At 39.8% G+C, this 25,610-nt stretch overlaps 1 protein-coding gene across 3 annotated transcripts in view; it reads right to left on the bottom strand.

Moving 5' to 3' along the window:
* The window catches only part of FMN1 (formin 1), a 397,658-nt gene that overhangs the window by 36,110 nt on the left and 335,938 nt on the right, over positions 1 to 25,610 (bottom strand). For all 3 annotated transcript variants that reach the window (XM_032481561.1, XM_032481564.1, XM_032481562.1), the window contains one exon: positions 2,727 to 2,778. In XM_032481561.1, the coding sequence (XP_032337452.1) occupies positions 2,727 to 2,778 (52 nt within the window). The remainder of the gene's footprint in view (positions 1 to 2,726; positions 2,779 to 25,610) is intronic.

The following is a 25,610-nucleotide window of genomic DNA, read 5'->3' on the forward strand; positions in this document are numbered from 1 at the left end:
GTGAACCTCTTCAGAGGAACCAAAGCAAACAGAGTTGCAGAGGATGGCCTGGCTTTGGCACCCTGCAACTTTAAGAGAGATGAGGTCGCCCGAGGGTATGTCTTTTTGGATTTCAGTGTTATCCCTTTGTTCAAGGAAAAGTTAAAAGCTAGAAAAGCTAGAATGTGAATCTCCAACTATCTGATAAGGTCTAGACTATTGTTCCCCCCCACCCCTCCCCACTGCCAAGAACAACTTTCTTCCTTTCAGATTCAATTTTGATTCACAGAAGACTGGTTATTCTTTTTAAATTTTATTCTTTGTTGAAGTGTGGTTGATTGGCAATGTTAGTTTCAGGTATACAGCAAAGCAATTCAGTTTTATATATATACACATATATATATAATGTGTGTGTGTGTATTTTTTTTCAGATTCCTTTCCATTATATAATAGTAGAGAAGACTGGTTATTGAAAATCTGAAATTTGGGTATGAAAACCACTGATATTTAATAACCAGGGGAATTTTCTCCGGTTGACAAAGGGGCAACAGCGCTGTCTGGAATTTCTGGTTGTCAGGAGAGAACTCTGAAATAGCTTTCAGGTTTTAAAAGGTTGATTTCCAATCATATGTTATGTTTTATAAAACTTCCCTGCTCCACTCTGAACTATTCCCTGACTCCTCTTCTCTTTGCTGTAATTCCTAGTCTGATTTGTATCTTTTTGATTCAGCTAAATATTTTCAGGGTACAGACAACGATTATATCAAAGAGCCCGCGGCAAAGCGAACTGTTGTGCTTATGCAGTGCTGAGACGCTGGGGCGGAACACATCCTCTCGTTGTGCTCCGTGCGTGCCTTTAGAAACTGCTGAGGAAAAGCAAATATTCCGTAGCCTCAGAGTAAATTGTTTCTCTTGAGGATAAAACATAAGAATTTACTAAATCTCACACGAATATTGCAACACTGACCACCAACCTCCTTAAAGAGTGTAACCAAACAACTGCGGTTTCTACATTAAAGATGGGATCTAACATATTTCATGTATGACATGAAAGCTCGGCTACCTTCACCACAAAGTCACGGAAAACGCTGACAACCAAAATTTATGACCCCCCTCAGCATAGCTAATGCACAGCAGCAACTTCGGCCCCTCTCAGACGGGCTCCCTTTTCCTGAAGCAAGAATCTTGAAGAAGTATTAGAAATTTGACATCCCCCCTTGGAAAGTGAAATTCTGTTTAGCCTGATACCCATGTGCTCTTGTGGATGGTCTTGCTTTTTTTTTAATGCATGTAGAATATTTCTACAACACAGACGCACTAGCTTTACACACCGAGGAAGGGAAGTTTAATACAGAGATAATGTCTACACATATACTACATATGGGACGAAGCCAATAAATGGGCATAATCTAAAAATCTAAAGACAGAAACACGTGATCTTCTCAGTTGTCAAAGAGTGTCATGCAAGGATGATAATTATGATTCAATAGCATGTCTGCACTCAGAAAAACGCAAGACATGCCTTCACCTCGGTTTCACCTGCATTTTAATTTTATTGGCGCTTTTGGTGGGGATTGTCCGTCAAAGGCCTTCAGAACCCTCAGAAATCATGGCAAGGTGGGAAGAAAGGGGTCCACTTCCGGAGCGTGTTCACGTGCATTTAACCGGCTCCTCTCCTCACACGTTGGTAAAGCGCATTTTCCCTTACATGATATCTGTTTCCTGCCCGTATCTCTTCAATGTTCTAGTACGTTTAGAATTGGTCCCAGCAAAATGTATCTCAGTTCTCAGCCTTGAGTACAAGAAAGCCTTGGTGTACCCCCACCCACCTTTCTAAGAGGGAGGGAGGGAGGGCAGGCCAAGATGATTAACCTGCTCAGCTGAAAAAAGGAAAAACCCCTCGACGGGATCACAGCCAAGGATCGTGGGGCTCTCCCAGGTGAGGGGGATGGCTCCACTCAGGTGTCATGGAGGGAGAAGAGGAAAGAAGAGGCACAAAGAGGGTGAGAGGCTGACCAGAAGACATCTGAGGTCTCCTCCCCAACCTCTGGGGGAGATTTCCATGCAGTCCCTTCTCCCCAACTGTCCCTTGTTTACAATACCTTCCAGGATCTGAGGGAAGACATTACATGTCTCGGAGGTGTTTGCTGTAACTGGTTTAATGTAGTTGTGACACTAAGAAGGAGAGCATTGTTCCCCGTGTCCACGAAGCGTTCAGGAGAGAGTGATGGAGGAGAGGCAAACACACGGAAATGGCGTCAGCACGCAGGAGGCAGGGGAGTCACTCCTCGATGAGTCCCTGCTTCCTGAGGAAAACTGTCCCCAAGTCCCCTCACAGTGCTTTCACTGCAGCTCTGCACACAGACCTCACTGTTCCTGGATGCAGAGTCTTGACAGATGGGGTCAAAAGAAGAGCTAGTCATTCACTATATGAAGTGAAATAAGCCAGCATGGAAGGCAAAGTTCTGTACAATCCCACTTACACGAGGCACTCAGAGCAGTCAGAGTCACGGACAGGAAGGAGAAGGGTGGTGCCAGCGGCTGAAGTAAGGAGAGAGAGGTGAGGATTGGGGCGGGGGGCGGTGGTGGAGATGGTTTAGTGAGTAGTACAGAGCTACCTTTGAAGATGAAAAAGTTCTGGAGATGGATGCTGGTGATGGCCGCACAACAATCCAAACGTTTTTAATAATAATAAAAAAAGAACGGCTAGTCAGAGAAAGCCTTGGGGCCAGTTCAGAGCCGCTTACCTTTTCTGTGCAGTCTCCAAGTGACTTTCTTCCATTTTATGCTCTTTTTTTGCTGTGAAAGAGAAATAATTTTAATTAATCCAGTATTTTCGTCCATCACCTCCTTTGTGTAACCTTCTAACTTTGATTATGACCATTTGTTATCAAAATAAGTCTGATTTCCGGGGTCGGCAGCCCCCTCCCCCCCACGTCCTGCGATAGCACTCAGTTCGCTCCATCCACTAACTGCTACTTTCTTGATCACCGCTAGAGCCAATGTTCACACGGCAGTTTTCATCGGGACACTTCTGAGGGTGAAAGGGTGATATTAATAATGAACACTTGGACAAAAGCTTAAACTGGAACAGTCCTGGCCAGACTGGTACGTGTGGTCACCCTCGCTTTAGCTGGCCTCTCTGTGAGCCCTGGCGTGTGCTCAGCACTGCCTCACCTCCCACACCAAAAAAACCCAACGACACAATAAACCCACTACTGTTTGCAGCAGTTCTGCTCAGATTCAAACGAATTCATAGGAATCTCTGAAAACAGTCTCTACAGCCATGGTCCCCTTTGGCAGTCTAGAGAAGCCAACGGTCTCTTTTCCCAGAATAATGTTTCTTAATGCGTTGAAAAAATATTTAAGGGAAATCAATGACACTGAGACAGAATTCTGAATTTGCAGATTAAGAACCTGCGCTCTGGAGGCACAACAGGGAAACTGGGAGGCTTCACTTTGGGGTGGCTCTTTTAAATACTTTCTCTCTAATCAGAGGATAATACTGTTATGTATGATAGTACAACTCTTACACTTTAAAAATGTCTAGAAAAATCAGCAAGTCACCATCTCTATGAGCCTCACGATTCCTCACTTAAGGCTACAATGACGTAAAATAGAGGCTGGTGGTAGAGCATGTGCTTGGGGTCCGTGAGTCCTGGGTTCAATCCCCAGTGCCTCCATCAAGCGGGGAGAAAGAAAATAAATATCACTATTTAATTAAGCCTAAGTTTACCACGTACTGCCTGGGGGAGTGTGGGCAAGTCACTCATGACCAACTGTGTAGATACGGCTCCATCTGTCCCATGAGCACAGCCACAGGGACTACCAGCATACAGCTGGTATAAAGATTAAATACGGTAATACATATCAAGTGCTTAGCACATAAGAGATGCTCAATAAATGTCATGACAGGCATTATTAGTGCCTCACCATCATTCACTTCATAGCTGATGTTAAAAGATAAACTCTCTCAAGGTACTTCTCTGCCCAAAACCTTCCGACAGCTCGATGTCACCCTCGACGTAACCTCTGAAGTCTTCACAATGGCCCAGAGGCCTGAGTCCCCTGTGACGTCGCCTCCTCCTTCCCACACTCCTTCCGTTCCAGCCTGGCTGGCCCGCTGGCTGGTGGAGCACACTGAGCACGGCCACTGGGGACCTTTGCACTTGCCTTTCCTCCAGCCTGGGGCACCTGCCCGCAGCCTCTGCATGATGGGCTCCCTTGCTTCGTGAGGTCCCAGCCCAAATGTCACCTTCTCTGACCCTGCTAAATTAAAGATCATCCCTTGCCAGGCGTCCTCCTCTCCCCCAACTTTCCCCTACAGCCTCTGTCTACCTGACAGACCACTTATTGGCTCGTGTGTTTATTGTACAACATTGAATGTGAGCTCTGGGAGAGCCGGAACTTCATCTGGCCCGTTTTCTGTTGCGCCTTAAATGTGAAAAAATGCCTACATATTAAATACATTATTTTAGCTTAAACTAGTATATATTGGACAACGGTTGCTTAAAAAGAGAGCTACTAGACTTCCTAAACATAAAACTTCATATTCAAAATATGAACACAGGCGAAAGAAGAACGTCAGGCTGAAGATGTATACTATTGTAAGTCCAGTCCATCCCACCAAAAGCGATTCTTTTATATTAAAATGATTTGGCTTTGATAACGACATCCTTTGAGGTAAAGTCATAGTCATTGCCATCTGTGTGCTCTAATTTCCCCCCATCCTCCTAGCAGGAATCTCTCTCAGTTAGCTGGGTTCTTAGCCGATCAGATACAGAAAAGCAACCTGTGTCCCTCAGAGGCTACCGAGTTCCCCCAAATGTGAAACAAACGGGTGGTTTGTTCTTATACAGTGATTATTAGTTATGCGCATGGCCAAACAAGGGGAAAAATTCCTCTGAGGCCTGAGTGATCTTCCTGGAGCACCGCTGCTGTTCTCCGTCAGCAGGAGTTTCTAGCTGGCTACTTCTACCTGTGCTAAGCAAACTGTGGTTGACCCATCATTGCATATACATTTAGTGACAAGAAAAACCCTTTCCACACTGAATTAGGCATTAGATAAGATTTTGCAATAGCTCTGTGAATGTGCTTATTTGGAATAAAACAGCATCCAAGTGTAAAAAGAGGCATTACTAAGAGGTAGCGCATACCACAGAACTTCTGAGGGTTTTGGGGAAAATGAGACGAACCCAGAGATAGCAATTCTTCCTGAGCCGAGGGCCTAGGTACTGGTAGAAAAGGCAGTCACCTCCCTGGTGTGACCTCAAAGCTCCACCATCCTGAAGTATTTCTCCTGCCACAATGTGCGAAATTTCCAACCATATCATTATACATTTTAAGTCCTCAAGATGCTCTAAGCAAAACAAAAAGACATTACATGGAAAGAAAATGTTTATAAAGACTGGAGTCACAAACTCAACTTCTAACATCAGCAACAAACCAGGTAATGGTAGGCCAAGTATAAGAATCGGAGTATTCTCAAACTCCATCCCTAGATTCTCAACTCTGGGACTGACACAGTCTCGGCACGGGGAAGCCGGCAGGTAGGAGGGACATGCGAAGGCCACGCCCCAGCCACAGCAGGGGACACTTGTCCCTGCTGCCAGATCTTCCACCTTTTCCAGAGAAGCTGGGTGTTTTACACACACGCTCCCAACTTTAAATAAATGTTTCAAACAGTCTGTAGGACAAAGAGAACATTCCTGTCGGCCCTACCTGGCTCTGTAAGCTCTCGTAGCTACTGACATAAGGACATAGGTGGCTCTGTTCTTTTATTCCATGTGCCAGACCCTTTTCTTGGGATTCCCTGTGAAGAAAGCAGATAAAGGTCCCTAGAGAACTTCCATTCTCATTGGGGCAGACAGACAGTTAACCTTGAGAGATTACGAGACTGGTGTGCAGCCCCCTGCACTAACTACCATTTACAAAATAAACAACAAGTTTACACTGTATAGCTCAGGGAACCATATTCAATATCTTGTAACCTATGGTGAAAAAGAATATGAAAACAAATCCACCTATGTTTCTATATGACTGAAGTATTGTGCTGTATACAGAAATTGACACATTATAAACTGACTATACTTCAATAAAAATATATTTTTAAAAAAGAGAGAGATATTAAGATGCAGTGTAAGTAATTTTTGAGTCAGGGAAGCCAAAAAGTAAGAAAAATTCCAGAGCATGGACTGTTGCCTGGAAAAGACCCTACGTGGGTTACTGAATTAGGGGTGCCTGGGCAGCCAGAGCAGGACACGCAGGTATGAGGCACAAAAAAGGGACAATGTTTACGATGAAGACGGCAAGTCTTCAATGAAAACTGTCCTTCCGCTACACATCTGACTAGCAGCGGCCCAGAATCGATGTGTGGGATTTACTTAGTTTTCTCTTCTACGAAGCCACATGGATGAAGTATTTCGGTGTTTCTTTTTCAGTTTAGATTTGGTGCTCGGTGTGCGGGGCCAGGGGGTGGGTAGGCTTCGAGAAGAGGATGTTGGAAGGCACTGTCAGGTACTGATACAGAATCAGGGAGACAGACAAGTGATGGGGATCCCCGACCCTCCTCTCTCTCCTCTTTCTTTCACAAGAAGCTGTCTCCTTGCCTACAACAAGGTAAATTATTTTTCAAATCATGGCAATAAAACAACTGCTTCGAATGAGGAAAATCTTACAGTTTAAGATGATCAAAGAAATAAGAAAAACAAACCAGAGTACTAAAAATGAGACGTTTTGCTGAACATCGATTTTTGCCTTCCAAACTCCTTTCTCCAGGCTAGGGAAACATTGTGATGATGGAGATTTACTGCAAGTGCAGGGAGAGAGTTGAGTGGGAAGTCTGCTTGGTGCCCACCTACAGCATACTCTAATTTTTCTGTCCCTGCCAGAACTGTGCTGCTTTTCTTACATTTTAATTTTCTCTGTTAAAGAGCAATAGTTTTCATAATTCTGTGCCACAGAGAGAAAGCCACATGGTTTCTTCAGAGGCTGTTTTTTTTTTTTTTAATCTAAGGGATATTTATGTGGGTTTTGTTTAATGCAGCCATTACTGGATAAAAGCCATTTGTTTTTGTGTAAATCTTTAATGCTTCGGAATTTTGTTTCCTGGTTCATGTGATGGCCACTGTCTCATTCGTTATCATAAAATCACCCCACGATAACGATTCTGAAATTCGTAAGTACTGTGGTCTACCAAGTGAAGCAGAAATGGCCCTTTCTATTCAATGGTTGTGGGCCCAAGGAATGCCAATCAGAACTCGAGATACTTTAATGCCAAGTTTTAAGCCCAGCTCAGCCATTTAAATGTCATGGACCCGATGCACGTGTCCTGTGTTCCAGCTTCCTCCTCTGGAAAATAATGATAACGCCTACCTCCCGCGTGGAAAGGGCACAGCGCCTGGCTGAACCAGAATCACTGCAGTCAGATCTTCGATGGTTCCACATCCTGTAGAGGCTGCTAGGGAGTCAAGCTTTCAGGGGATGGCTGCTCCGACAGTTAAACACAGGTACAGTAGAGAGAGCTTGGACTTTGTGTCGGGCAGTTGAATTTCTGCTCTGCCACTTATTAACTGTAAGACCTTGGGGAAGTCACTTAACTGCACTGAGCTCTACCCATAAAACTGGAACAGTAAGATCCATCTTACCAGGTGGTCGTGCCCACTGGATGTACTGAACGTGAGCGATTAACACAGTGACTAACATGCTGGGCAGCTACAGGGGCACTCCTTCATCACTAATTGGCTGGAAACAAACGCTAGTGGTCTCTAGTCCAGCTCTCTGCCTTTGGGATGAATAATAAAAAATCACAAGCAAAATGCTCCTTTCTTTCTTAAGAAATGTCTACAACCACTCTCGTAAGACAATAATTTTCCAAGTGATCATTTACAGGTCAGATCAGGTGTCCTCTGCTCAAAACCTCACTGTTTTCCCATTTTACTCACAAAGTCGATATCCTTACCCTAAGCTTTTTCCACAGGAGGGTGTTGCCTATGTCTGTCCTCAAGTTATTTTATTTGCTGTTTCAGCCCATTTTGTTCTATTTAATCCTCAGAAGAGAAAGAGAAGCTCACGGATAATTTTGCAAATACTGGGAGTCAAGGGGGTGGGTTTGATGGGAGAGGTGCTTCTGATGATTCTCACCTAATTTTTTTTAAACTTAATGATCATAGGTTATGCAATTTTTGACCTAATTAACTGAATCACTCCTCCAATGCTAAAGGAAAGACAATGACATGGGAGTCTGTTTGAAAAAGGTAAGACTTCTGAGAGCAAAGATTCCTTCTTTAAGTAAGAACTTAATTATACAGGACCTGTAATAGACTCTCTGAATTGTCACCAGGTTGCCAGTTTAAAAGGCAAAAGGCATGATGCTACCGCTGTGCTTAGTGTGTTCACTAGCTGCCCTCCCCCTCCCCACCGCCCCCTGTCCAGGGTACACTTTACTCACGTTGCACAGGAAGAGCTCCACAACCTGGCTTCTGCTACGTCCCACTCCATGTCCCATGCTCCCATCACGTGGGACTCCTTGCCGTTCTTGGCACTCATTCTATTTTCTTGTGCCTTTATATTTGGGTATATTGCTTCCTCTGCTTTTATAAATTTTTAATTTTTTGTTGACATACAGCTGATGTACAATATTACATAAGTTACAGGTGTACAATATAGTGATTCAATTTTTAAAGGTTATATTCCCTTTATAATTATTATAAAATATTGGCTATATTCCCAGTGTTGTATAGTATATCCCTGTAGTTCATTTTGTACATAACAGTCTGTACCATTTAATCCCTTACCCCTATGTTGCTCCTCCTCTCCCTTCCCTCTTCCCACTGGGAACCACTTGTTTGTTCTCTATATCTGTGAGCCTTTCTTTTTTGTTATAGTTTCTAGTTTGTTGTATTTTTTAGATTCCACATATAGGTGATATCATACAGTATTTATCTTTCTCTGTCTGACTTCACTTCACGTAATATCCTCTAAGTCCGTCCATGTTGCTGAAAATGGCAAAATTTCATTCTTTTTTATGGCTGAGTAGTATTCCAGTGTGTGTGTGTGTGTGTGTGTGTGTGTGTGTGTGTGTGTGTGTGTGTGTATACACATATATATCTCACATCTTCTTTGTCTGTTGATGGACACTTAGGTTGCTCTTCCATATCTTGGTAATTGAAAATAATGCTGCTATGAACATTGGGGTGCCTATGTCTTTTTGAATTAGTTTTTTGGGTTTTGTTTTGTTTTGTTTTGTTTTGTTTGGATATAAACCCAGAAGTGGAATTGTTGGGTCATATGGTAGTTCTATTTTTAGTTTTTTTTGAGAAACCTCCATAATGTTTTTCACAGTGGCTGCACCAATTTACAATCCCACCAACAGCGTACGAGGGTTCCCTTTTCCCTATATCCTCATCAACATTTGTGCTTCTTTGTGCTTCTATGTGTCTTTTTTGTGATGATAGCCATTCTGACAGGTGTGAGGTGATATCTCATTGTGGTTTTGATTTGCATTTCTCTGATGATTATCAATGTTGAATATCTTTTCACATGCCTGTTGGCCATCTGCATGTCCTCTTTGGAAAAATGTCAATTTAGGTCTTCTGCCCATTTTAAAATGTGTTAATTTTTTTATGTTGAGTTGAATGAGGAGTGATATATTTTGGATATTAATCCCTTATTGGTCCTATCATTTGCAAATACTTTCTCCCATTCAGTACATTTGTCTTCATTTTGTTGCTGGTTTCCTTTGCTGTGCAAAAATTAAACTTTTAAGTTTAATTAGGTCTTATTTATTTATTTTTGCTTCTGTTTCCTTTGCTTTGGGAGACAGATCCAAAAAATTATTGGCATGACTCCTGTTTTCCTCTAGGAGTTTTATGGTTTCCCATCTTATATTTAGGTCTTTAATCCATTTTGTGTTTATTTTTGTATATGGTGTGAGAAAATGTTCTCATTTCATTATTCTATATGTAGCTATCAGGAAGAGAAATTAAGGAAACAATCCTATTTACAATCATATCGAAAAGAATAAAATGCCTCAGAATAAACCTATTTAAGGAGGTAAAAGACCTGTACCCAGAAAACTATAAGACACTGATGAAAGAAACTGAAGACAACACAGATGGGGAAAGATAGATTGGAAGACTCAATACTGTTAAAATGACCATACTATCAAAGGCAATCTGTAGATTCAGTGCAAACTCTATCAAAATACCAATGTTGTTTTTCACAAAACTAGAACAAATAATTTTCTATGGAAACACAATAGACCCCAAATAGCCAAAACAATCTTGAGAAAAAAAAAAAAACAGAGTTGAAGGAATCATGCTCCCTGGCTTCAGACTGTACTATAAAGTTCCAGTCATCAAAACAGTATGCTACTGACACAGACACATAGATCAACGGAACAGAACTGAGAGCCCAGAAATAAACCCCTGCACTGAGGGTCAATTAATCTGTGACAAAGGAGAATATATAATTGAGAAAAAACAACCCCTTCAATAAGTGGTGCTGGAAAAACTGCTTCTTCTGCTTTAAATACCTCCTTCTCCTGCCTTTCTCCTTCCCAAACACCCCTACTATAAATGTTTTCCTTTCTTCAAAAACCAAACCTTAAAATGACCTCCCCTGTGAAGCCCTCCACCTGGCCTCTCCTCCACGGGCTGGTGGGCGTTCTTTCTGCAGAACTTCATCAGCGTTGTGTTTGCACATGTGGGACACAGTACTGGGATCACTGGCTGGCAGTCTGCTTTTCCTACTAGACTGTGCTTCTTGAGGGCAGTGACCAAGTCTATTCCACAGTGTTCCCCTCAACTAACACCTAGTATGTACTCCACTTATCTGACAGCAAGGGACCCACACTAACAGAACACACTGCCTGCTCACTATCTTTCCCCCAGGGGACCAGAGCCCATTTCCCAGCACAGCAGTTTCTAATCTTCCATTTTCTTTTTGCAGCAAAATAGAAAAGAGTCCAGCAGAATCAAAGGGCAAGAGAGAACTATTTATCATCCTTTTATATCCCGTTTTAGATTGATACATTCTTTAGATTGATATATATCACAGGCACAAATGTTAACCCTTGAGTTTCATCTGCATCAGACTGAATTTTTAAAATAGTCATTATAAAAAATGTAACATTCTTATAAGTAAAATGACACTCCCAGAAAATAGTCAGACTATGAACATTCATCGCCTAGATATACTGAAATAACCAAAGTTCTATCCTCAAGAGGGTGGCATTCACGCACTGAAAGTGGCTGAAGGAGGTTACTCTTCAAAGAAAGTGGGGGTTTTATGCTAACCACAATTAAATCATATTTATGGATGCCCATCTGGGAGGTAGTAAATTGTGAAATGAGGGCAAGGGATAGAGGTTGGAGTATCTTCCTAGTATTCTTTACACAGTCTATTACACTTTAATATACCATGGTTTATGGACCTGACATGGTTGGTATAAACCAACAGGACGCACAGTAAAGAAGCTGTTTTTATTACAGCTCTACAAATAGAGGAGCTGGTGATGCTAATAAGGAAACAAAGGGACCGCACTCCACTTCATGTGGTATCCATCTGATGTGAGCACGGCAGTCATTTTTCATTTCTTTGAAAATCACCCTGTCATGCACTTTCCAGGAGGAAAGAATGCTTTCACCGACAGAGGCAACGGCACACTGACACTGGAAAGAGAGATGAGTTTTTAACATCTATTAGAGAGGGGAAAATATAAATATATGGAATCATTGAGTTATGAAGAGGTCTTACCCTTACATTTTTTTTTCTTTTGGTATGCTTACCCACAAAGGATGAGTTCCTCCTATTTATTTAGTCTTCCTATTTTACTAGTTAAACTAATAAAATTAAACTAAACTAGAAGAATGATCATTTTTGGTGTGTCACAGAGTTTACATTTGCAAAGGTCTAGTTAGACAGTAAAGTTGAAGCGAATAGATGGCCATTTGTGAGATTTTCTGTGTAAACGGGCGAGGCTGTGGAAAGGGTATGGAAAAAGGTTCCCAAGAGATGGGTATAATTTGATTTCCAGGTCACCTGTCTAAGGCTAAAGTGGACTAGAAAACGCAGGCTTTTGATCAGAATGCCAAGCAAAAGACACTGGATCAGGAGACTTTGAAGAGGTTTTAGAGTCATAAAATCAAAGGGACCCAGATAAAAGGAGTGTGAAAAGTCATCTAGTCTAACCCTCAGGCTTGTGTTTGAGCTGGGATCCTCTTGAGTTCAATCAGACTTGCCAGATTGCATCATTTTCATCATTTTTATCTGCCATTTTCAGTTGTCTTTATAACTAAATCTGAATATTTTTATGGGCATCAAAGGAAAACAAAACAGCGGTTATCACCTCACTTGGGCACCTGGGGCCTTTCTCCACCAAGGTTCTTCATTTGAACTGCAGAACATGGAAACTGACTTGAACAGCTGTTCTCTCAGTCTCCCCCACCCACCTCACACGCAGACAAGTACTGCCCTTCCCAACGCACAGGGATAATGTCGCCCCATTCACTCCACACAGTGGAGCCCTCAGGGCAAGAGAGCTTCTCTCATCAATGGCTGGAAAAGAGTCAGCCTAGATGGAATCAAGCTTACAGACGACTTTTGATCTTAAGTCATTTATATTTTAACATTTCAAAACCTCGGCCTGAGAATATTCAAATACCTCATAAAATACCTTGCTGGAGTAATAATTTGAACTAGGAAAGTCTCCTTGGTTATACAATGAGAAGAATTATATTATTCTCTTATATTCTGTGATGACTGTAATAATTATTTGTGTAGGTAATGGGTACAGTTTCAGGGACCACAGTGTAAATCTAAGCAGTCACCAGATTATGCAGCTGGTTTGTTCTCTGTAGTAACTACTGCAGAAGTAAACATCTCGTCCATTCACAATTCTAGAAGAAGTCAGGTTACCAGTGTCACTGGGATCTAAGTAAATTTATCCACTGTAAAAGCTTTATGACTCTGTATTTTCAATATATTTCCATCTTAGATGAGATTTTTTGCCCAGTCTTTCATCCACTCACAATATTGACACAACACTCAACTTCAGACTTTATAAGGAATTCTGCTCGTTACTCTTAAACGCAACCTTTTGATTAGCTGCTAATGTTCCACCATCTTTTTCCCTCTGCTTCTATACAGTCCAGTGAAGTCCCTCAATGCTGTCCAAGTATCTGTACAGAGCAACTTTTTGATTTCAAGGTGATACAGATGCAATTACTTGAGAAAGTTAGTAAGACAATATAATTTACAACCCAGCTATAACCTAGTCCCACAATTTAATTTTATAGAAATAAGAAAATGGATACCCAAGCTGACGAAGTTACTTTCCTGGGTCACAGTAATAGTGGTAGAATCCAGGTCTGTTGACTCATAAACCAATATACCTTCCAGTGTCCCCTCCTGCTTCCCAACAGGGCAGTGTTTTTCTCCAGAATTCTCAAACGCCAGGGTGGTATATTGGAGCTGCACTATTCAGCTCATTTTCCATAGGAGTATATACATCAGAGAGGAAGTGCCAAGATGGAATTTCAGCTTTCACTCTAAATTTCCTGATTCTTGATGCTTTAAAGCAGACCATGGGGATAACATTTTAGAATGGTCTGTGAGAGGCTCATTTACATTAATGGGAGTCAGGTGGTTCCATTCTCAAACAGGGCCTGAGATTCTTCATGTTATCTCAGCTTCTAGGCCCACATATACCTTTAACTTATCAGCATTAATAGAAGAGACATGCCCTTTGTAAGAATGTTTTTCTTAGTTATTGTTTTATAGATACTTTAAAACATACATACTTATAAAAAAAAAACCAATTTTTACTGATAAAAATTATACATCAATTATAATTATACATCAGTCTTGTTTCTTATAGTGCCTACCTTGTCTCCTTGCCATCTCATGCCCAGTGGGAAGGCTCAGACCATCTACAATGCTTTAGAATTTTTTCAAGGGTCATGGAGGAACAGTGAATTCCATCCGTGGCCTCATCATTTAGGGAGCAGACTCCAAATGAAGCATCACTCAGGAAATACTAGGAACTGCAAGGAAGCGAGCTTTGGAAAAGAGGGCTGCCCCCATTTTGCTTCATGAAGAAACTTGGTGAAATTTCAAAGACCATGGTGTTGTTTCAAGGCTCTAAATAACTATTTGGTGACAAACTGCAGGTATGCTAATATTGGAAGAAGGTCTCCTTTTCCAAACAACTCTGTCCTATCTTGGTGTTAGTGCTAGCCTAAAGGTGCATCATTTCGGGAAGGCATGGACTCTGTGTGTGAGCGCGTGTGTGTTTAACTTTGTGTTCAAAATGCTTAGCACTTGAGGCTATACGTTTAGTATTAATCAGTCAATGATTTTTTGCTCCACTAACTGGTGAGAGTGACTACAAAGCAGATTATGCTAGCTTGAATCTGAAGGCAGGTTCTTCAGCAAAGTGGTAACAGGCTCCGTGCTCATCTTTGTCTCTAATTTAAAGTAGTGCGCTCCAAAGCAAGGGCCTCTTTGTTTATTTCACAGCATTTTAGTACTTGGTTTTCAACAAATCTTTCTTTAAGCACCACATTAACAAATTAGGGGGGAAAAAGTTCACCAACTGGCTTCTTTGGGTTTCTCATAACTTCCTTCAATGACTGTTCAGGTATTGAGGGTCAACACTTGATTCTTTGTACCTCAACGTGCCCATCTGCCCAATGGAAAAAAATGAAACCTTACACTTGGGAACTTTGGAGCTATGAGAAACCTAAGAAATTACCTAGTGTTAAGCCTCTCATGCAACAGTTTAAAAGTGAGCTAGGTTAAACAAGAGGGTATTGAATAAATCAATAAATGTTGGATTTTATGATAACAGAAGAGTGTACAGGGCTGTGGCCCTTTCAGCCCACCAGTCACAGCTAATGGGATCCAAGGACAGTCAACCTACCAGCCGATCAGCTGCTTAAGAAGTGGTTTAATACAACTGACTAGCGGTGGCAGCGATAATGATGAATATTCACTGGGGCATCTTCAGTGTGTGCCAAGTAATATGCCAAGGGATCTGCATAGATCATTCAACCTCTTCAGTGCACATATCAAACGGGTTCTACATTATGGACAATAGTGGAGTCAAAGCTTCACATTGTTCTATTACTTATTAGCTGTTGGCGTTGGGAAAATGTTTAATTTGGCTAAGAACGAGTTTTCTAATCTACAAATGGAAGTTAATAATAGGACCTATATTAGACAGCTGTTGTAATAATTAAATGAGATCTTTGTAGGTACTCAGACATTGCACCTGGCACATTAGCTCAGTAAACATTAATTTTTACAATCGTTGCTATCACCACCACAGCAATTATCCATCCAATGATGCTTGCTTGTTCAACTTTTCTTGGATTCCCATGAGACTTGTCTGAATAATCGAATATCCTGTTCTTTTCTTTAGTAACATTTGTATTCCCACATCAAACCCCCCAAGACCTGAAGCAAACATACTAGATCCAAATACCCAGAATACTGCTTTCAAAGGATATCATCGGAAAAATGCTATGACATGGTTACAAGTGACAAAATTCTGAATATAAAGCAGTAAATACATCATGACTAAAATTACAGTGAAATGTATATCACAGAGATAAATGATTTAACTATTAAAAACATCAGAAGGGAATATACCAAAATACTGTAGTTGCTATTTCTGCCTCTGGTTAATAGGTTTTTTAAAAATTTGTTTTTAGTTGCTTGAAGAATTAGCATCACTTAATATAATCAGGAAAAGAAACAATAGATGCTGTTTGGAAGAAGCAGCGTAACACACTGAGAGTGAGCGACCTGCCTAAGGTCCTGCCGCTGGTTTGGGGCAAAAAAAGCAAGAACTTGTCCCCTTTAGTCTAGTTTCCACTATCCCACATTGTTATTCTTTATAGGTTCCTGCTTAAAAACTGTAAAACTATCCTATCATTACAGAGTGGGAAATTAGAGAAATAAGAAGTCATAACTGAAAAACAAGCATTCACAAGAATAAGTTAAATTTAAACCCACAGTCACCTAGTTTAAAGTCATTTATTTATACTTTAGATACACGTACACAAATGTGAGATTCCACTGTCTCTATAAAGTAACCATCCAACATATTTTTATGAATTGTCTAGAAATATATCCAAAATGAAGAATGGTTTTAATCATATTTTAAAGACTAAAACTCAGATAAAAAGCTGTTATGCATGGTCAGAGATTTTAATAGTTTAAGACTGATCTTAACTAATCAAAAACAAAGAGGAAAAAAGCTGTACTTACATATCAGATAAAATAGAATATGGAACCCATACCTTTACAAAGGAGAGTTCCTCTTCATCTAGATTTATTTATACAAAACCTCTGATATCTTTATAACAAAAAAAAAGATGTTTATTAAATGATGGAAGCAAAAATAAGTGCTCAGCTGTTTAGTCATGGACATGAATGGACCGCCAGAATGTCTGGTAAATCATCACGGAACACCTATTGATACCCTTAAACCAGTCTTCTTTTAGAACCTTGGCAAAGCTAAGGTGTACTTAGGAAACCATATTTACAGGGCCACAGTAGCTGAATAAATTCTACCCTGATAACTGCCACTGCTTTGAACATCAGAAAACTTTCTTATCTTCTTTCCTTTCATATGGTCAAGAATTTGTCCTCACTGGGGATTTAAAATGGCCCACTTGAAACGGTACCCAAGAACTACCAGAACTTCAACAGTTCTTATGGTACCAAGAACTCAGGCAGGGAAGGTAAGCAACAGCCTGTTTTCTGAGAAATATTGCCAAGAAGAGAAAATATTGGGATTCCCACAGAAGATACTGTAGAAGACAGTTTCCAGATGAAAGCACATTTAATTTGTTCCTCCAGTCAAAGGTATGCAGAAGGCCCATGAGCACAAGGGATCATTATCAGAGTCAGTAAAAGGAAACAAAGAAATGAGGCTTGGTTTTAAAACTGACCACGCCGCTCATAAGGGTGCTGAGGCGGAAGTGCTGATGGTGAGGGTAACAGAATTCCAGGCGAGCCCTCTGGAGTCATCGTCCAACGATAACTGTCATCCTCCTTTCCCCTTCTCTTAAACAAATCTTTATATTTTTTTCCAAATTTTAAATGAATAAATCCTCTTTGTAGAACACTTGGGTATTTGAGGAAAGAAAAGAAATAAGAAGATAAAAATAGTACCTAAGCTTTTCCCTAAATAATGGCCTCTATTAATATTTTGATTCATTTCCACAAATGTAAGCATATATTTATGATCACATATACTCATTTGTGCTTTTTTAAATACAGTTGAGGTCATACTGAATATGTAATTCAGTTTCTTGCTTTTTCATTTAACGTGTCAACTTTTAAATGAATACTTTTATAGATAATTTATAATTATTGAAAATCATTGTTGAAAAATAAACCTTTATTAGCAGGTATGGAACCTATTCAAATAAAACAAAATATTTTTCTAGAAACCCAAGATAGCATTTTAAAACAATTTTCTGAGAGTATTTCTTAAATGAGATCTTGTAGGAGAAAAATTCTTGGCTACAAAGCACTACTAACCTGTTATCAAATACAATTAAAGCAGATTTTTATCTGTTGATTCACGTTGGAAATAATCCATTGCTGTACCATTTAGTCTTCCTCTTTTTGTGGCTTCATAGAGAAATGTTCTAGATGGCCACAAGTATTAAAAATCATGTCGAATGCTGCAAAGTAAGTTAAAATTTCTATCCATGGCACTTAAGCGTAATATTCCTGTTCCATATTGGGAAAACACAGGATGAAGAAAATATCCTAAATAGGAAAAAATACTGAGGACCAGTACACGCTTAGAAGTAAGCAGGAGGCCTCTGAGCATGCGACAACCACTGCCCCCCACCCCGGCCACATCTCATACGAAAGCCGTCTCCCTGAACGTCCGAGAGAGGTGGAAATGTTCAAGTATCTGCTCAATCAGAGAAATGCCAAGGTCTCCTTTAGGCAGAAGCCTGAAGCTAACTGTGCCAATGACATGAAACTGATTTCAGAAAGGAGCAAGGAAGGAAACAAACAAAACCCAAAAAGATCATGAAACCAGAGGCTTGAAATGCTTTCCTGGAGAAAACCCATAGCACTGCCTCCTCCTGTGGGATGATAACAATGATTTATGAAGCTGAAGTCATTTCTTGTGATTGCGCTTCGGGGAGATTGGTTTCACATGATCTGTGAAGCCCAGCCACACGAGCTTGAAGAACAGACCTACATGTTCCACTGAGGCTCGGATCTGCCCGTTTCAAGGGGAATCCAGAGCCCTACAGCGGGGGTGGAAAAGCTATTGCTTTCTGATCCATGAACCCCCTTCTCCCCTCCCACAAGCTCATTAGGTGGACACACGGCTCTCTTATTCTCTCTCTCCTTTTAAAAGTATTACTACTTGTGCTGTGTGGGAGTAGAAGCTCATTGTAAATGCGCAGCAGGATAGTGGCGTAGCCGAGATTAATTCCCCATGGATTTATAAGGGTTGTTCTCACCCACGATGACTTGGACCGTTTCAAAGGTGCTTATGCTGCTGTTTTTATGGCTGGTCACTAACTTTCTTCTGGCATATGGCGGTTGGCGCCATGACATGGAGTGAACATTTTATACCTGAATTAAAGTGGATATTTGACAGTTTCTGTCAGAAAGTTCAGAGAAAAGAATTTGTGGGACAAGATTTATTGCATATTTTATATGGGACACATCTGTTTCTTCGCTAGCTTTGTTCCTTCCCTTAAAAAAAATTAAAGAAGTATTCTAAAGAAATAATAACGATTGATAGGAAAAAAAAAAGAATTCCAAAGCAGAACGGAAAATATGGGCAAAAGTTGGGTGTTTAGGACCTAATTTAAAAAACAAAGCAAAAAACAAAAAGAACCACTTCTCATTTGGAGAAGGAAAAATGACTTGTGGTCATGAATAAAAAGCTCGATGAAACAATGCTGTTATCATTGGCAATTGTTTTACGGTTGGTTTAATGCCATTTATATAATGAAGTTAAAAATTTAAGTGCATAACCTACCATTTTCTGCATACTTGAAACAGGACTAGAAAGAATAATCTGCCTTTGATGTACTTTGGAAGATTTCGCCATTCCAAATGGTGGGCTAAATATTAAAGTCCAACCACATCGGTGTTAAACAAAAGAAATTACAGATATTTAAACATTTAAAATGGATATGCCTAAAGATAAACGCAGACAATTTCCAACCCAAATCCATCAACACAATGTGAAGGGCACATGTAAACTTCACCCTCCTCTAAAAACCTCTGCCCATTGTAGCGAGTGAGGCCCATAACAGAGATCTGTGGTTACATAAACGCTGGGCTCAACCTGGAACCCTGTATTAACAGACAGGCTACTTTTTCCTTTTTCGTTTCATGGTGACTTAGGGAGCTTTTGATTCTGAATCCTGCAAAACTGAAGACTTCTACTCCTAAAGATGTTGAAAAATTAATTTTTAATTACTTTAGGTAATAAACATTCTCATCAAAATATTAAACATTGCACATAAAATCTTGGAGAGCCCCCGACACCCCACCCTCAGTCACCCCACACACATTCTCATCACCTCCCAATACTCAGCCACTGTTAACTGGTCTGAATGAGATCCTTCCAAAACTTTCTTCTGAGCGTTCCTGCGCAAATGTGCAAGATTTTTCTAAGTCTTAATTATCCGTCTTGTGTATAAGTAAATGCAAAATGAGCCCATTTGTGTAGCCAGTGCCTGGATCAGGAAGCAGAGTGTTACAAGCAACCCTGGAGTCCCTCGCCTCTCCTCCCAGGCACTGTCCTCTGAAAGGGGCGGTGCTGCTCTACAGGACATGATGCAGATTTTCTTATCTCAGCGATGGTGCCTTCAGTTGTTTTGTGATCTTGATCCTCCTGAATCCTTTTTATTTTTTTTTCAGTAGAGATTCAAAACAGTATTTCTTTCGTCCCAATATTCCTCATGAGTTTGAAACAGCATTTTGACTTTGAGTGTTTCATGTGTACATAACAAAGAACCCTGAAAACTTTCTCCATGGTGTTGTGATTGATTTGTATTCTTTAAAGGAAGCTTTAAAAAAAAAATCTTTTTGCTATTACTGGAATTATACACCTTTTTTGTGTCTAGAATGAAAAGCATCTGTCAGTCCAGTTCCTCAGTAATGCTGCTATTCTGTAGCATTCTATTCAATACTTTAATGACGAAATTTTTATTCAAAACTTATGTATGATGTACATGATTTTAGATACTAATGACTTTCTGAACCAAGGTGAAAATATCTTGCTATTTCTTAATCTTACTCAATATTTTCAACTCCACATATTGTAGGATTTATAGCACTCAAAATGTACAAGCCTGACAGATATGTTCTAGTTACTTTTAGTTTGATAGTCATTTTTCTACTCTGTCTCCAAAGTTTTCGAACAAGTCAAAAAAGGTTGAGACCTGGCTCTGTGTTTCAATAAACAGTCCTAATACATTTTACTAGATGCAGAATAACATTACAAACCTCCCCTGGGCTCCAAGATACTGCCAGCTGAACACTCTGACCTATATTACAAAAAAAGGAAATGAAAACATTCAGCACGTTATCTATAACAGGAAGCCTCTGATGGACTTAGTTGTACAAGGCTGAAGCTGTCAACTGGCGATGCCTACTCTGCCTCAGTTTGAATCACCTTTCTCATTTCACTTCTGCAAGGAAGAGCAATCCGAATTACTCAAGACAATAGAGAAGATTTATTCTCAACTAACCAAAAAGGAAAATGGCAACAAGTACTGAGTTTCATTTTAAATCATTTGGTTAGCTGTCCACATTCGGGTAATGTATTCTGAACCTAGAAAACTGCTTAAGTTCATGCTACGAAATGCTGAGAGGTAGAAAATAGATCATCAATTTGTGTCAGAGAAGTAAGCAAGGATTCCTTCAGTACTTAAGATCGAATGTACTTTAAAATCCCTAGATGGATTTTAAATAGATAATTTTAATTTAGATAATTAAGACAGAGAGTAGACCTGCTGGCTCACTAGGTATGCACGGTTTTAATTTTAGGTAAGACTGTCAAACAGTGCTCCACAGACAGAGCACCATGTGATGCTCCTAACAGCCAATTACTCATATTATCAAACTTTAATTTTTGCAACTCACACAGATTTCGGTACAAATCCTTATTACAAATATTGCAAATATTTTTTTCCTATTCTTTTGCTTGCCTTTTTTTACTTTGTTTACAGTCTCTTTTATTTATAACTTTCATTTTGAAATAGTCAAAATAATAAATATTTTCCTCATGCCATTTGCTTTTAAAATCATTTTTTTTTTAAAAAGGCCTCTGCTACTCCTAAGGTCATAAATCTACCTTATATTTTCTTGTATATTTTCTGCCTTTTGTCTTTTTAATTTGTTCATTAGTCATTTGGAATTGTGGGGCAGAACTCCTACTTTGGAAATGGATAGGCACTGCTCAAACAGCACTAATTTTCTAAAAGATAACCAGAGTATGCAAAGGAAAGGCAACAAACTCAATGAACAGGAGATAGAATGAGTTTTCAGAACGTGTGCTTTATAATCTCAGTGAATTACAAGAGGCCACCACTCCATAAGGGAGTCCAGTGGCAATTTTGTCTTTTCCTCTCTTATATTTAGACATTCTATTTCTTTTTCTTTTACATTGCCCTGGTTAGAGCTTTCAGCCACCGGGGAAAGTTGACCCATTCATGTTTATTGTGGTTACAGATGCATTTGGATTTATCTCTGTCATATTTATTTCTGTACTTTTATTTATAAGATTTCTAGGTGTTTCCTTTTGCCCCTTTCCTGATACTTTTGTTAGAACTCATCAAATTGTCTTTGTTTCATTTTTCCTTTACTGGTCTGAAAATGATTAATTTCAACTTTTTGATTGGTGAGTATGTTTAAATTCCAACACCCATGACATAAGTTATCTGTGATTCTAAGAGTATCTGGAGTTTATCATAGCTCTGTACCCTAACTCGGAGCAATATAAAAGTGGTCTGCTTTTCCTTTATCCTTCTTCCAAACCTCATGGCCACACTCTATGCCACATCCCATGTTGATAACATCTGCAATTTTACTTCCAGATTACCAAAAACAAATTTTTATAATAATATTTAACCATCATTTTATGAATTTATTTGTTCATTATAACTTTTGCCATTCCATTTCTTCCTGGATTCACTTTTTTTAAATTGAATTATAGTTGATTTATATTGTTAATTTCTGCTATGCAACATAGTGATTTAAATATATATATATTACTTTTCATAATCTTTTTCACTATAGGCTATTACAAGGTATTGAATATAGTTCCCTTATCCCTCCCCACTGGTAACCATAAGTTTGTTTCTATGTCTGTGAGTCTGTCTCTGTTTTGTAAATATGTTTATTTGCATCTTTTTATTTTTGAGATTCCACATATAAGTGATACCATATGGTATTTTTATTTCTCTTTCTGGCTTATTCCACTTAGTATGACACTCTCCAGGTCCATCCATGTTGCTGCAAATGGCATTATGCTATTCTTTTTTATGACCGAGTAGTATTCCATTGTATAAATATCCCACAACTTCTTTACTGGATTCGTTTTGTATTGAAGGAGTACAACCTCAAGAGAGGATTTATGAAGATTAAACTTCTGAGGCTCTTTGTGTCTCAAAAGAATTCACTTTCCTCTTTCACTTTAATGATGTTTGGACTAAATGTAGAATTCTAGCTTTAATATTATTGTCTTTCAGGATATGAATTTATTGCTTCATTGTTTTCTTGCATCCAGTGTTGCTGCTGATAAGTTTGTTGTTCAGCTTCCAGAATTTTTCTAAATCCTTGTTTCTCAAAGTTGGTTACTAAAGAGCAAAGGGTGTGTATATGTTTGCATTTATCTTTTGTTGCTCTGAAGAGTTCTTTCAATAAAAGATGCAATGTCTTTCTGCATTTCTAGGAAGTAATCTCACATTGTTGGAGTCTATCTTCCTCTCTTCTCCTGACTTGTATTAAGTAGATGTTAGACTAAATAGATTAAATTTCTAAATATATTTTCTCTATCTCAGCTTTTCTTCATGCTTTCCATACATTTCTCTCTTTATGCTCTATGCTAGATAAACTCTGCGATTTGATGTATCTTACAATTCACTAATTGCTCTTCAGTGATGTCTAGCCTACCATTCTGTACATTCACTGATGTTTCAAAAATTCTATCAGCCAAAATGTTCATTTCTATGTTCTCTACTGGATTCTTTCTTATGGAGCGGGGGCCTCTTGTAATTCTCTGAGATTATGCCTACAAGTGTATTTTCTACTCGCTGAGTTTGTTGCCTTTCCTCGATGGTTGATTCTAGATTAAAAAAAAAAAATCTCTGAAGCTGAGTCCCATCATTAGGTACAAGAGTGTGCTGTTATGCTGCAACTTGTCTTCTAGTTGTTTTGGGGCGAATGGAGAAGGGGCAGGATGTTTCACTGGGCAGGATGATTCACTGGGCAGGATGAAATTTCATATCCCAAGACATCATCAGCTACCCGAGGCACTGCTCTGTCTCTCTCATCCAAGAGCCCCTTTCCCGGCCCTGTCTCAGAGGTAGGTACTTCATATTATGGTTGCCTACTCCAGGGTGTGGCCAAAGGGGCTGCTCTGTAGAATAAGAAAACTCTGCAGAGTTTTCTCATTCTCTGCAACCAAAGGGTTGCAGTTCCAAGCAACTGGTTTAAATTTCAAAACTCAAAATTTTACATTTCTTACCCATTGATTTATGACGATAAGATAATTCATGCATGCTTTTCTTAGACTTCAAAACCAAATAAAATGCCAAAGAAGCAATCTTTCTATTATTACCATAAGTAATGATATGGGAGTATAAATCATTATAATTAACTAATTAAAAATACTGATTTTTTTTTTTTAATGGAAATACTGGAGATTGAACCCAGGACCTCGTGCATGCTAAGGATGCACTCTACTACTGAGCTATTCCCACCCCTTGCCCCCAAACAGTATCTATTTTAAAGGAGCTACATGGAAACAAAGCCCTTGAAACAAAGGCGCTAGTCCAGCTCACACTTGGGAGTTTGGTCACACAGATGGTACAGAATGCTTTCACATTTGCAAAGTATTCTTCACAGCATGGGCTTCTCTGAACTTATGAGGCAGAAGGCACAGAGCCTGGAGCTCTAACAATCTACTGCAAAAACAGTGGAAGGCCATGTTGGAGCTGTGTGCTCCTGCCAAAGGCCATGTGCCTCCTTTTTTACAGTTCTATAAAAGGGCATCTGCAAATAAATAAGATTTCATTTAAGTGCTGGAAGCCACACACAGTTGGAGAACAAGGGCTTGGGGATGGCAGCACACACCATCACCAACAGATACCATATTGCAGTTGCAGGGGGCTTGGGGCAGGAATAAGAGCAGGGGTAGGTAAGGCAGAAATTTAAAAAAAAAAAACAAAACCCTTGTTCACTTTATTATTACTTATTTTATTAAATAAGTGTAAGCACCATTTGAAAAGGGACTCGTCCCATTTTCTTCACGCCATGAAACACAATCGTGCTTGGGTGAGATTTGGAGTCTAGCAGTGATTTTCAGAGGCTCAGATTCTTATATAAGCTCAGTTGCCTTAGCTCCCATATTTCACACATTAGCAATGTATTAGTTACACACAGGTAACGCTTTATAGTTTATCACACATATTAAGAAACAATGTTTTGTTTTGTTTTGTTTTATTTAATTACCATGAAAGACAAGGTACTTATCAACGGCAAGCCAGACAGGTTCATGTTCAATACTGGTCAATATCTCAACCTTTCTAATCACTTTCTCCATCCCCTCCGCTGGCTCTTCTTCTTCTTCCTCTTGCACCCTAAATACAGGCAGCCCCCAAGGCTGTCTCTGGGCTCTCCCCTCTTCTGTCTTTACATAATGAGCTAGACACACAGCCATCTACCATTATGCCACTGATCAATCTCACGTTCATACTGTCAACTCCTGACTACATTCTCAACACCAGTTTTACCTCTCTCCTACCTTGCTGGACACTGTGACGTGAATAGCTAGCTGCCAGCAATTCAAATGAGCTCTACTGTAACACAAACCTGGTCCTTTCATAGTCTTCCACAACTCAGGAAGGGCCATCACAATTGACGAAGATGATCAAAACCTGGGAATTATTTTTGGCTCCTCCCTTCGCTTCAACTCCAAGGTTGAAGTTGTGACTAAATCCCTGTCTTTTCTTCGTCTGAAGTGTACCTTGAATCCATCTCTATTTTTCCATCTCAACTGCTACCGCTCTAGTTCAAAGTGCTATTGTTTTTCACCTGAGTTACTTCAGCCATCACCTTATACCTACTCTTGCCCCTTCCACTTATTTTCCACAGAGCAATCAGAATAACCTTTTAAAGCATAAATGCAGTCATGTTACTTTCTTTGGACAAACTCGCCTAAAGCTTCTCATTGAACAATGAATACAGTCCAAATCTCTCCACATGGCCCCCAGGTTCTGCGTGCCCTAGCCCGTTTTCACTTCTCAGTATGCCAAGCTCCTACCCACCTCAGGGCTGCCCTCCATGAGATTCCTCCTGCTTGTGACGCGTTTCCTCCCACAGCCCCATGACGAGATCCTCCC

This window comes from Camelus ferus, chromosome 6 (genome assembly GCF_009834535.1).
Source record: "Camelus ferus isolate YT-003-E chromosome 6, BCGSAC_Cfer_1.0, whole genome shotgun sequence".
Classification (NCBI taxonomy): domain Eukaryota; kingdom Metazoa; phylum Chordata; class Mammalia; order Artiodactyla; family Camelidae; genus Camelus; species Camelus ferus.